This window comes from Barbus barbus, assembly GCF_936440315.1.
Source record: "Barbus barbus genome assembly, chromosome: 18".
Classification (NCBI taxonomy): domain Eukaryota; kingdom Metazoa; phylum Chordata; class Actinopteri; order Cypriniformes; family Cyprinidae; genus Barbus; species Barbus barbus.
The window spans coordinates 2037448-2052316 of record NC_136746.1 but is presented as its reverse complement, the minus strand read 5'-3'; the positions used below and the strand labels follow the sequence as shown (position 1 = coordinate 2052316).

Genomic DNA, 14869 nt, shown 5'->3' with positions numbered 1-14869 from the left:
ATGGAGCTGGATTTGGCATAGTGAGGGCTCTCTCATTAACCCACTAAGAAGGAAATGCACAACTGAATACTGAAAACAATACTGAACTCATTGGGGAAAAGAAAAAAAAAGAAAAATCAACAACAATAACAAATTTTAAGTAAAAAAGGGTAGACAAAATGTCTAATAGGAAAAATATAGCTGATAAAATAAAAAATACTGGTCACTCCATTTTGTTTAATGGTAATTTACTAGGGCTAGATTGAATAAAATAACAAAAATGTTTACTCCAGAGATCCAAAATCATGAAATCATAAATGCTATCATCACTGGGGGTAACAAGATAGAAATGTTGATGGCCATGGATCCTAGATTGTACAGAGATCTCCAATCCTCTTCTCAAAGTAGCTCATGAGCAATAACAAAAAGTATGTGACTAAACTTTAAATTACAGAAACAAGTGACATTTGAGAAATTACAATTGTTTCTCTCAATTGCACAAAGCAGACAATTATATTAAACAAATTAATCTATTAGATTTTTGTAAAAAAAAAAAAAAAAAAAGAGGTTTATACTGCAGTGTTAAATTAAACTTTATGGTGACCGATGTTGTCCAGATGCATTTGACATTCAGAAACTGTGTGGACACTGAGGCAAATCAATTATTTTGCCAAAACATCTATATGCAAATTTTAATATCTGGGCCCACAGGGCAAAGAATGCCCAGTACAATAATGATCATGGATGAATTTGGCTAAGTTTCCTGGTCAGTACCTAGGTTATTGTTGTGGCAGAAAGAAAAACAATGCCACACTTGCGCAGCACATAACATGGGAAGGCAAAGCAAGCAAGTTTGCTCTGTCCACCCCACATCTAACTTTCTTTTCACTTTCACTTTTCAGCATATCATGATGGAGCTGATTCTGTCAAAAGGGAAAATATTGTCTTTCTGATTGTTAACATAAATAAAGTGGGTTGAGTGTTTTCCAGGTTAAAATGCCTATGCTACTGAGCAAGATAGGCCCAGGAAATTATCTAGTGATATAGTGGAACTCTATAAAGATAAATGAATAAATTGTTGAGAATAAATTTGAAATAATTTGAAAAATAATAAGGATGCAGATAACTGAGTAAAACCAAATTCTTTATTATATTATAGAAAATGGGTATTAGCCCTATAGTCATTGAATTGACAGAACTGGATTTGTGAGAGCTAAAAAAAACAAAAAAAGGGCCAGGACAGCCCTCAACCCACATGAAGTTTCCACAGGTCACACCAAAAAAGACGACTGGCCAGATGAGCAAATGAGCATGCTTGATAACACTAACAAAACTGTGAAGGTTTCCATTTACAGGTTACAGCAGTTCTATCAGGGCCAGGGAATGGTTTGCTCCACCAATAAGAACCACTTCAACAACCCCACACAGCATGAAGTGAGGGGTGAAGGGCGTGCTAGTAACGACCCTCCCTTGCCAACGAGGGAAAGACCATTGACACGACTCGCAAAGAGTCACCCTGGTGAAAATGGAATGATTGATGAGAGATGGCTAATAAGATGATCAAAATACTTTGGAGCAGATGTGGGCCAAAAAATGGAAAAGAGGAAGTGGAAAGAAAAGGAAACGACAAGCAGACAACTCAGGAAAGAGTGACAAGAAGAGACTGGTGACATAAGATGAAGTGCAAACTGATGAAAGAGATAAGCAAGAATCTCACATTCTTTTGTCAGAGAAGCAGAAAATAGAAAAGATATCTGATGATCATCACATGCCTAATGCATCTAATTCTACAAGCTCAAGCCGTAGACAACAGCACCCAGACTTGCCCAGAATTGACTTTTCAACCCTCATCTGTATCTGGAAGTGGCTTTTACTTAATACAAAATTAATAATAATTGGACGAGAAGCAAAAAAAAAAGTATCTAGATAAAATAGACACATTGTAGATAATAATCATAATATCAGTTATAAAAAATTAGCAATTCAAATGTTTTATGGTAAAAGAAAATAATTGGTATAAATAGGTAAATTACACACACACAAAAAAAGGGGGAGGGGGACTGCCTAGTTTGCTTTGAAGCAAGACTAGTCTTATATATTGTACCAATACTCATACACAGTTCAAGCTGTAGAATAGAATGGTTTAAGAGACAGAGGTTCTCAAACTTTTCCATTCCACGACCCACCTAAACAAGTATAGGCTAATCTATTTCAAGACCAACCAAAATATTTGAGATAAAAAAACAAATGACATTATGGTAAACTTAATCTTAATTAAAAGTTTCATATGGCACAAATTAAGTAGTTAAGAAAAATATCTATTTTACTTTATAGTACAACTGTAAATTTTCACTAAATACTATTTATGTTTTAATTTCTTCATTTACAGATGAGTAAATGAAATATAATCCGTGCTGAGAGTGTTGCTCATCACGGTGTTAAGCGCAGAAAATGCTCATATGATCTGTCCGTGTGTGTAGGGGAGATCGGAGCACAGCCCAACACTTTTTATTTTAGCAAAGCAAAAGAAGTAAAGCAGAACTATCTAAAACAGTTTGAAGATGAAAATATTTGTGAAATAATTGTAAATATTTTAAATAAGCCTAAACAAACCGAGATGACAAATTTATTTCAGCCAGAAATTTACTTTTGCAATGATTAAATACATGTTCAGCAATATCTTCAAAAGATTCCAAAAACTTTGGAACATTTGTCTCTAGCCTAGTGATGATATAGCAAGGAAATAATAGGAAATATTTCTAAATTTTGTTATGCTAGCGTGTGGAAATATTTCAATCTTGTAGTGTTACAATTAACCCCACATTTGTGCCCCGCTCACCCCGTACAAGTGAAATGCTTTTTACATACCATTTCTTTATTGGGAGGCAGACAAATGCATATGAAAGAACGAAAACAACTTACTCTTTATATGGAGTGAATGAGTTTCTTCTCATTAATAGCCTAATGCGGACTGGGCCTCTTAATATTGAACCATCGCTCTGAGACCCTCGCTGTTGTTATAACTAGTGAATGCTCACACTTCAAAACATACACATCCTGTTGTGACATGATAGGGCCTCTTCCTTTAACGTAACATAAAGTGGGGCCTAGTGTCTGCTCTAGGAAACAGATGGAGACTGTTTCTTAAGAAACAATAACGATATAGGAAATGTATAGAACACGCCTTAAGGGAAAAAACTGTATTTAAGAGGGAACAAACTCAGATTCGGGAGATTCACTGCAGGGTCTCTCGGTTTTATTGTCTCTGATAATAAAATCTAAATTCTGGCATCAAAACCCCAAGACTCTGAGAATGATTCCTCATAGCATGGGCAGAAGCCACCACAACAGTCACTAAATTAACGAAAAATAAAGCATCAACAGGTGTTGGCATTTCCCAAGAGCACAGCAGTAATGATTTTATGAACTATTTTACTTCCAAGATCGATACTATCAGAGATAAAATTGTAACCATGCAGCCATCAGCTACAGTATCGCATCAGATGCACTATAGATCCCCTGAGGAACAATTCCACTCATTCTCTACTATAGGAGAGGAAGAATTGTATTGTAACTTGTTAAATCATCTAAACCAACAACATGTATGTTAGACCCTGTTCCATCTAAACTACTAAAAGAGCTACTTCCAGAAGTCATAGATTCTCTTTTGGCTATTATTAATTCATCATTGTCATTAGGATATGTCCCCAAAACCTTCAAATTGGCTGTTTTTAAGCCTCTCATTAAAAAACCACAACTTGACCCCAAAGATCTAGTTAATTACAGACCGATCTCAAATCTCCGTTTTCTGTCAAAAATACTAGAAAAGGTAGTATCCTCACAATTATATTCCTTCTTAGAGAAAAATGGTATCTGTAAGGAATTCCAGTCAGGATTTAGACTGTATCATAGTACTGAGACTGCTCTCATTATAGTTACAAATGACCTGCTTCTATCATCTGATCGTGGTTGTATCTCTTTATTAGTTCTACTGGATCTTAGCGCTGCGTTCGACACTATCGACCACAACATTCTTTTAAATAGACTAGAACACTTTGTTGGCATTAGTGGAAGTGCAGTGAATGAAGAGGTATCATATTGATCACAAGTGCAGTATGGAGTATCTCAAGGCTCAGTACTAGGGCCGTTACTTTTCACGCTTTACATGTTACCCTTGGGAGATATTATCAGGAGACAAGGTGTTAGCTTTCACTTTTATGCTGATGATACTCAGCTCTATATTGCTTCACTGCCTGGTGAAACACACCAAATTGAGAAACTAATGGAATGCATAGTCGATATAAAAAACTGGATGACGAGTAACTTCTTACTGCTAAATTATGAATAAACAGAGGTGTAAATTATCGGACCTAAAAACCCCACATGTAATAATCTAGAACACTATCTAACACTTGATGGCTGCTCTGTCAATTCTTCTTCATCAGTTAGGAACCTAGGTGTGCTGTTTGATAGCAATCTTTCATTTGAAAGCCACATTTCTAGCATCTGTAAAACTGCGTTTTTCCATCTCAAAAACACATCTGAATTGCGACCTATGCTCTCAACGTCAAATGCAGAAATGCTAATTCATTGCATTTATGACCTCAAGATTAGACTATTGTAATATTTGTCTGTTTCTTTCTTATTCTGTTTCTCAGTCCGTGTCCGGATCAGATGGTGGATCGGCGCCGGGAGATCATGTCTGCGGCCTTGATTGTCAGCAGAGGCCGGACACCTGGGTTAGCCCCGGTGACATATTCCCAGTGAAGACCTCGACTAAAAATACAATAAAACTAAAAATAAAACAAAATAACTAAAAATATAATAAAATACATAACTACATAATACTATTATTGTTAGAAATTGCAACAATATAAAAATAGAAATATAATACATTTATACATTTAAAATTGTAATTAAATCAATAATTAAACAATAAATAAACAATAATATCCTGGCCAGAGGAGAACTGCCAACAGAGCCTGGTTTCTCCCAAGGTTTTTTCTCCATTCTGTCACAGAGGGAGTTTTGGTTCCTTGCCACTGTCGCCTCTGGCTTGCTCAGTTGGGGACACTTGATTTTTTAGCGATTATCGTCAATTTGATTTCACAGATACTATTTAAACTAAACTGAGCTAGACAATGACATCACTGAATTCAATAATGAAATGCCTTTAACTGAAAATTGAGTGTTTAATCTTATTATACATTACTGACACTCTATTCTCCAATTTGATACTGTTAAGTGCTTTGACTCAATCTGTATTGTTAAAAGCGCTATATAAATAAAGGTGACTTGACTTGACTAAATCAGTCTGACTGGATTAGATACTTGTTCTGGGCAGATCATGCACAGAATTCATTGAGAAATCCCTCCACTGGGTTGACCCCATTTGAATCCTTGGAAATCAGCCCCCACTATTTCCCTGGTCAGGCGAACCCACCAAACTCCCTGGCGTCAATGACTGACTAGAAAGAACCGAGGCTACCTGGGACCAAGCTCATGTACATCTTCAACGTGCCCTAAGATGTCAGAAGGAACAAGCTGATCGTCCCAGCTCACAGTATCAACCTGGTCAGTGAGTGTGGCTCTCCACTTGAGATCTTCATCTTCATCTGCCCTGCTGAAAACTAAGTCACAGGTACGTGGGTGCCTTTAAGATCATAAAATAAATGGTTACACTTTATTTCGATAGTCCACTTTAGACATTCTACTAACTATAAGTAACTTTGTAACTATATGTCAACGACATGTCAACTAATTCTCATTAATTTGCAACTACATGTCTACTAATTCTCAGTAGGGTAGGTTTAGGGTTAGTAGAGTAAGTTGACATATAGTTGCAAAGTTTCTTATAGTCAGTATTTTGTATGTTGTGGACCCATCAAAATAAAGTGTTAGAAGATATTAAGCAGACCGTCTACTAATACTCTAATGACTGCTAGTTAACATGTAGTTACAAAGTTACTTACTGTTAGTAGAATGTCTAAAGTGGACTATCGAAATAAAGTGTTACCAAATAAATAACTCCTGTGTCTTACCATTTACAACTCCTTGCTAATTATCATGTCTCTCCCACATTTCATGTCTCACTCCTGAAACCTGCTGGTGGTTTGAGAGAGGAGGTTGAAAAAGGTGACTCAAGGGGCCCCCCAGCCATCATCACTTTTCAGGTTCATGAACTCCAGGATTCCAGACACCGGGGCAGGGTATTTTAGTACCTAATTGACTGGTAGGGGTATGGCCCAGAGGATCAGTCCTGGGTCAATGCAGAGGACATTCTCGACCCTGAACTCATCAAGGAATTTCCCCGGACCCATCCGGAAAGACCAGCTCCTAGACCTCGTGGAAGACCCCGGTGTCGACTGCCTGCTTGCATTAGGAGCCGCTCGTGCTACTGTCATTTTTGCATCAGTTTCTCCCTCACTGCAATGGTTTCTCCATCGTTGCACTCAGTCTCCCACGCTCACTTGCTGGAGTGTTCATTGGACTCACCTGAAGACAATCACCTCTGCATTCATTCACCCGCTCTCCGGAGAAATTTACCTGATACTGTTGTGTTCTCGGGATTGCGGTTGTTTCCAAGGATTATAATCCCATTTGTTTCTAGTGCAAAGACTGTGTATATTCCTCAAATGTACCACGAACGCAAGACTGTGTGTATTCCTCTGATGTATCACAAAGTACGAGACATATCTGTGTTGATTACTGCGCCGGTACTACTGACTAGTTAAGTTCAGCGTGTTTTGCTATTTCCATTTATGTGCTTCCCTGAAGCCATTCTGTTCTCTCAGTTATCTGTTTTACGTGCTAATTTAAGTGGTTATGGACTCTTTATCTCTGGGTTTTTGCACTCTATGCAAACTGTTCTCTATATTTTGATCACATGTTTGTGAGATGATGATGGTGCTCTTGAATTCATTCACCTGAATACTTGAATACTTGAAACCAGTTTGTTTAATAAAACTCCTGCATTTAAGTCCTTCCCCCTCTCTCTTTTGTTTACATCTGTTGCAATAATGATTTAATCTTTGGATAAATTATACAATATATACAAATATAACTTCCCAGCCAGCACAAACATGGGGCCCAAAGGAGTCACATCAGGGCTACCTAATTGAGTGAATCTAATATTTATACACAGACATCACTACCAAATCTTTGCAGCCTGTGGCCTTTGATCTTTGATCAGCATGGAAATTTTATTCAAACCACATATGGACACTCTGGCTACTCAAATCAGATTTCAAATAGTCTTCTGCGTCTTTCTTAACGTGAAACACAACAATTACATCAAAACCTGTGATGGAAATTCCAGAGGTATTCATGCAGTCGTCAAATAAATCTGAAGCCCACCATGACTACAGCATGGAATATCACAATATGTACCAGTCTGCTTCATCGCTGAGTTTTACTTGTGCGACAGAGTTCTGCACCACAACTCAACAGATCATATATTTGGAGAATGAGAGGATGTACCTTCATTTTTCCTGCATCTGTTTTGAAAGCCTTATTAAAAACATGGTTACACCGTTACCAAAACAACCCATGCTATGATAAGTTGGCTATGACTGAACACACAAATCTGATTTGATCACTCGCAATTAATACTGAGAACAGTCTACCTGAAAAGATCTGATTTTCAGCTGCATAATTTATTGGTGCAGCATGCACTATAGTGGTGTGAAGCAGTGTGGGCTGGTGGGATCAATGTTAATGAGTGGCATTCATAACACACACGAGTCTCTTGAGTCTCACATATCAGGCTTGGCTGGAACCAAATCACTGAGGGTGCTTCTGAAATTAGTGAGGGTGCTTTAGTCTTCATGCTCATTTATTTTGACATATAATATTTTTGTCCCATCTATTGTTATGATTATCAATCTGTCAGTCATTGTGATTATGAGAGTGAATCACATTTTTATACGCAGACGTCACTCTCAAAACTTTCCAGCATGTGATTACTTTCTCATCAGGTGTTATTGAAGAGACACTGCTTGTGCCCTCCAAGAAAATGCCACTCATAGATTCATACTAAAATATAAAGTTGTAGTAGGTAGTCATATTAATGAAACAGCTATTCATACACATATTTGAACATAATACATAATAAATTAATGATCATGAAAGTCAAACCTTAGTATCTCCAGCTGACATCTTAGACTCTTCAGTCCATAAGAAAGCAGCTTCACTCCTGAATCCTTCAGGTCATTTATACACAGGTCCAGCTCATTCAGATGAGAGTTTGATGATTGGAGAGCCGAACACACAGTTTCACAGTGCTGATCAAAAGGGCAACATCCAGCAAGTCTATAACAGAGCATGACAGTACAGTGAGGAGGAGATGGATGGTCAAAGTTATGTTTTCTGTATTCTGTGCATGACACTAAAATGTATTTTATTGATCACGTATCTAATATCCTATGTGACATGCAGGGGCTATCTGTAAATCCTAACAAGCACATTTAGTGGGAGAATTATTCATTTGAAGCGCTTGACTCTTGATTTTTATTAAATTAATGTTCTTTCACAGTTTGCAATGTTTTTTTCTGAACATTTGCATTGATAAAACAGAAGGTTTTAGTTTTATTGACGAAGCAGATCACGTTGTCTGTTTGCAACATTCAGTCACAAAATGGTTTAAGTGTCATGTAGATTGATGACTGATTAAAAGTAAATAATAGAGAGGTCGAGGCATTTCTTTACTGTAAAAATGTTCTATTAAAGAAAATCCAGCTGTTATGTATTTTTCACTGTAACAGGATGAACAGAGATTGTCTCTCAAAGATGCAATGACATATTTTGTACAATAATTCTTAAGTGGGCATTGAGACACAACTTCACATCAACACTCACAAACAACACTCACAGATCAAGTATGAACATCGCAAAACAAACTAGCTTTATTTTCAGGAAACATTCAAGTTGAGTTTAATGCACACAGAGATAAAATGTACCCCATGTGTGCAATGAAATATAATGCTGTATCTTTAATGTTGTGGGCCTATTTATTCCCTGAATCCACTCTGGCCTTGCAGCATAATCCAGAAGTCTTTTTAAATTCCTTTGTCTCTGCCATGTAGACCGTCTCAATCTCCCTCATCTCGGGCCACGGAGGCCATTCCAAGATCAATCATCTCTCCCATGGCAGCCATTCCCAGCTCCCTCATCTTGGACACAGCGGCTGTTTCCTCTCCCTTCAATGCAACCATGGTGGTCACTCCTGAACACGCTGACAGCCTTGATACAAATAAAGGTTGAATTTTCAACCTGTTCTATCATGGCCACAGAGCCTGCACCCAGTTTCTTCTTCACAGTCCTTCTACTCTCATCCTACTCACCAAGAGAGCCCTAAGACCAGCTGGCCAAGTTAAAATAAAGAAAATAAACAGGGTGCGCTTTCAGCCATCTCAGTCTCAGTGAATTTCTTTCTGAAACACATCACTAAAATGAACTGAAACTCCGCGAATACTTGCCTCACAGACACGAGAACATGTAACATGAGAGTCTGTAACGAGTCTATAGAAAGCTTGAAATGTCTACTTTTAAATGAACCAATTCAAATTGAAAACAAATATTCTCTAATAAAGCAAACACAAGGTGCAGACTTTCCGGTCTGAGCTCATTATTTGTAATGTGGTCACACTCATGCACAGCGCAGCCTATTCATACAGTAATCAGCCACATGAACATGTAAACTCCCACATCAACTCCGTAAACAAAGCAGAAATATTTTGGAAGAAGACACACTGTGAGGAATAAGCCAGAATTTACCTTGGAAGAACGGTGCGATCCAATGTGGCTTTATTTAGCGGATGATATAATTTCTGTCGAGTAAGTAATGTATTCTTACTTATCGTTGCTGTCGGGCGGAATCCTCGCATCTCCAAAACCATAATTTTTCAGGAAATTAAAAAAACTGCATATTTTTTCAGTTATTAAACATTGTATCGTTAAAGTTGGTACTATACCTTATATTGCTATCATATACTGTTGTGTACCAACATTAATACAACATTTCCCCAAAATCATGTTTAATCGGAGATACAAGATTTATGACTTGGGAGCAGGGAGATACGAGATCACGCTGTCATTGATAAAAATGGTACGGACACAGACGTCGCTGCTGCCAGCAGTGTTCATCAAAGTCTGCGGTCGCGTTGAGCCTTTTGACAAGAGCCAAGGCTTTAAGAGCTAATCAAAGCTAATGACTGTGGTTACATACATCTTCTTAAACTCTATTTTAAAGGTTTAAGAGCTATAAGTGATGCAATCCAAAAACGATGAGCTGACTAGGCTGTCTAATTGGTGGAAATTAACCTAATCTGCTCACAAACTTACCTTCGTGGCTCACTGGCTTCCTTCTGCATTACAGCTATCGATTTTTAACAAAACAGGCCTACTCAAATGTATCTAACTTAACTATTGTCACTCGTTATGGTCTAAAAAACAGACAGAGTTATCAAAAGATAGGCTTACTTGGCAGCAGTAGACAGCCCTTTTTTCACCCATAAATAAAAAGCGATCGAGATATAACTGTTTTATATAATATATAAACTGTTATTATATAATTCATATAACTGAATCATGAATAATCAGTGTTTTGAGGACATTTACCTCAGAGGACGTGTTGCTCGACGAGGATTCATTGCGACTTTAAATCTTGAGGAGGCATAATGCCGCGAGGCTCCCACGGAGTGAAGAAGAGGTGGAGTTACGAGACTTCTCAGACAGTTGAAGTGTCCAAAGGAGTTAAGAGATTTGCTCTCAAGCTATTTTCAACACATTGGTTAATAATTTGTAAAAAATAACAGAGCCACGTGGGGACTGACCAATAGCATCGATTTGTGAAAAAATATGAAATTGACAAAATTTGGACATAGGAGGTTTCCGCCCGACAGCGACGTTATATTAGTTAACATATTTTTACATAAACATGTAAACATTTTACTAGCTGGGCTTTTCTCAAGCTATATTGACTAAATTAAAGGTATGAAATTGAGTGAAATATTGAAATCTGATAAATATAGCCTATTCAGGCAACTTTTTATTATATAAATATCGTACAAAACAAGGATGTAAATTTTATGTTCTACAATGTAATAGCTATATGATATGTAATACAATATAAAAGTAATGTGAAAGTTTACAATGCGATATGAACAGTCTAAGAATGTTTATGTCAGTGTTTACTCTGAAATACTGTGTTTGCGAATATCTGCTCAGATATAAAAGTTTACATTGTGGTAAGCAGTAATAATTTACTGTCTAAAATATAAAAATGTTAATATCTAAACATCATTTCTTATTGTTTTTACATGTTGTTTATTCTCCATGACTCAAAACTCTGTGATAACAGACATCTTTGGCTTTTTTTCCAGCAATGTTCCCTCCTTTTCTTGTGCAGTCTTTATATTTCTTTGAAGAAAATGTATTTTTTACTACTAAGTAACAATTAGTTTGGAGTATAAAAGTTTCTAATCCTGCTTTTAATTCTGAATGTGAGATTATGAACAATGTGGTCCACACAGCTGTGCTTTCAGCTGCTCATATTCTATCTGTTTCGGTGCTCAGAAATGAGAAATAAATTATTTCTATATAAATAAATGCTATATAAATAAAAACAGGGTAACCTGATTGATTAGTGTGAGCCTCAAGTGCAGACTAATCTGTTTCTAATGTGATGGCATGAATGAATACTCACAGAGCTCTTCTGCAGTTGATCACAGCTGGTATCAGTCTTCCTCTACCCTCATCTGTTGTGTTGTATTTCATGAGATCCAGCTCATCCAGTGGCTCTTCTGACATCTGAAGCATGTAGGCAATTGTTGAGCAGTTAGCAGGAGTGAGTTCATTCTCTGAGTGTTTGCCTGATTTCACAAACTCCTGAATCTCTCTGGACAGAGTCTGATCTTTCACCTCCAACAGACAGAGAAACAGATTGATGGATCTTTCAGTGGAGAGTTTCATGATATAGTCTTTTTTCTTGATCTTGTCTTTAATGTATTGTGTGATTTGTCTGATGCTTTCTGAGCTGTTTTCTGTGTGTGTCAGTAGATCCTGTAAGAGTCTCTGATTGGACTCCAGTGATATGCCCAACAGGAACCGCAGGAACAGATCCAGGTTTCCATTCTCACTCTTAAGGGCTTTATCTACTGCTGATCGTAGTAGATCATACAAAGAGTTTTTCTCAGAACTGTATTTTTCATAATTAATGTCCTGCAATGGCTCCATATTCTTTGTCAGATGGCAGTAAAACAGATAGAAAGCAGCAAGAAACTCCTGAACGCTCAGATGAATGAAACTGTAGACTTTCCTCTGATGAATCACAGATTCCTCCTTAAAAATCTCACTGCAAATCCCAGAATACACTGAAGCGTCAGTGACGTCTGTGCCACTCTCAATCAGGTCCTCCTCATAAAACATCACATTGCCCTTCATCAGCTGTTTGAAAGCCACTTCAGCAAGTTTCACAATCACTTCTCTGTTGGACTGCAGGAGTTTCTCTGGATCTCTCTCTTCATACTTCTGGTTCCTCATGTTGATCTGAATCAGCAGGAAGTGGATGTACATTTCAGTCAGAGTTTGAGGGATTTCTGCACTCAGATCTTCTTCCAGGAGCTTCTGAAGCACAGTGGATGAGAGCCAGCAGAAGACTGGGATGTGGCACATGATGTGGAGGCTTCTTGCTCTTCTGATGTGTGAGATGATTCTGCTGGCTTGATGCTGGTCACTGATTCTCTTCCTGAAATATTCCTCCTTCTGAGGCTCATTGAATCCCTGAATTTCTGTCAGACGGTTGATGTATTTGGAGGGGATCTGATTGGCTGCTGCTGGTCTGGAGGTGATCCAGATGAGAGCAGAGGGAAGCAGCTCTCCTTTCATGAGGTTTGACATCAACACATCCACTGATGAAGTCTCAGTCACATCACAAACTTTCTGAGCGTCTGAAAACATCAGTGTGATTCTGCTTTCATCCAGACCATCAAAGATGAACACAACTTTACACTCCTCATAAATCTTTGAGTCCAGATCTTGAAGTTCAGGATGAAAGTCCAGCAGAAGTCTGTGAAGACTGTACTGATGATCTCGGATCAAGTTCAGCTCTCGAAATGGAAACACAAACATGAAATCTACATCCTGATTGTCTTTTCCCTCAGCCCAGTCCAGAATGAACTTCTGCACAGAGACAGTTTTTCCGATTCCAGCGATGCCTTTAGTAAGAACAGTCTTGATTTGGTCTTTCTCCTCACATCCTGGTTCATCTGAGGCTTTAAAGATGTCATTGCAGTAGATTAGATTGTCTTGTGAGTGTTTTGTTCTGGCTGTTTTCTCCATCTGTAAAACTTCATGTTCTTTATTCACGCCTTCACTCTCTCCCTCTATGATGTAGAGCTGTGTGTAGATCCTGTTCAGGAGGGTTTCATTCTCCTGGAGTTTGATTCCATCAAACAATCTCTCATACTTGTTCTTCATGCTGGTTTTGTGCTGGTCTTTGACTCTTTGCAGTTTGTGATCTACTTGTTGAGGAGGTTCCTGCTGCAGTTTTCCAGGCTGATCAACTCTATCCACACAGCAGAAACAAGAACAACAACACAATGAATTTAATACAGACCTAGACTATTTTTAAGCAGAAACTGTCCCAGATCAGCTAGAACCATCTTAATTCTTAAAATTAAACTTGAGTCTCTCCATGTTTGTTTTAACTGTCGAACACTGTATTTATAAAATCATGCTCCACAAACAAGATCTTGGGCTCTGATCTCTCCTTCACGAAGATGAGAATGAAATGCTTTGAAATGCTGAAAACTGGAACCAGATTACCAAAAACACTGTTAAAGGACACACAGCTGATGACGATCATGGATGAATCTGGTTCATATTCAAATGAGAGCGCTCTATAATGTACGTATTTGTGGTGATGCTCAAAATATAGTTAAACCATGTAACGTGCCAATTATGGTGTTGTTTGTTAAAGAAGACATTGATTTCAAATATGGGTTCATTAAATTGTCTCACTCTCATTTTATTGCATCAGTTCAGTCAGCTGCATGTCTGCTCACACAGAGTCAGAGGTCACAGCTTCATCACTGATATCTCTTGTCTCACCTGGGCTTAAGGGGTTCTTCACTGAAGTTAGGACGATCTGGCATGGATTTATCACTCCTCACAGACACACAGCTGGGCTCTGAAGATGCAGCTTTCTTTTTCTTTTTTCTAGTGACAATGAAAAGATCACATCAATAATTCAGATTATTTCTCTCTATCACTGATGTTTACCATTCTTATAATACTGTCTCTTGTCTCCAGCAATAGTTATTGTCCCACCTGGTGTTAAAGGTCACTGGTCCATCACTGAATTTAGGGCGATCTGGCATGGATTTATCACTCCTCACAGACACACAGCTGGGCTCTGAAGATGCGGCTTTCTTTTTCTTTTTTCTAGTGACAATAAAAAGATCACATCAATAATTCAGATTATTTCTCTCTATCACTGATGTTTACCATTCTTATAATACTGTCTCGTCTACAGCAATAGTTATTGTCCCACCTGGTGTTAAAGGTCACTGGTCCATCACTGAATTTAGGGCGATCTGGCATGGATTTTTCACTCTTCATAGACATACAGCTGGGCTCTGGAGATTCTGCTCTCTGGTACTGAGAATGATCAACATCCTCCTCTTTTCTCTCCTGATAGAAACTCATTTTACAACCAGTCTTCTTCTGCGTCTCCATAAAGATTTCTGTTCTGCATTTGGACATACAGTGACACACAACTGTCATCTTCAGACAAACTGTAAAATAAACCATTTCCTTTAATATAAACTTCAAGTCTACACTGGAAAGCATCTTTACAGTATTTAAACGGGGACATAGTGTGCACTGTAAA

At 37.9% G+C, this 14869-nt stretch overlaps 1 protein-coding gene across 1 annotated transcript in view; it reads right to left on the bottom strand.

Annotated features, from left to right (window-relative positions):
• The window catches only part of LOC306883962 (NACHT, LRR and PYD domains-containing protein 12-like), a 52022-nt gene that overhangs the window by 15827 nt on the left and 21326 nt on the right, over positions 1 to 14869 (bottom strand). Inside the window, exons 2-6 of the mRNA XM_079439514.1 lie at positions 14531 to 14728; positions 14308 to 14421; positions 14089 to 14196; positions 11684 to 13543; positions 8116 to 8289 (exon numbers count right to left, since the gene is read on the bottom strand). Of these exons, the coding sequence (XP_079295640.1) occupies positions 8116 to 8289; positions 11684 to 13543; positions 14089 to 14196; positions 14308 to 14421; positions 14531 to 14715 (2441 nt within the window). The 5' untranslated portion in view covers positions 14716 to 14728. The remainder of the gene's footprint in view (positions 1 to 8115; positions 8290 to 11683; positions 13544 to 14088; positions 14197 to 14307; positions 14422 to 14530; positions 14729 to 14869) is intronic.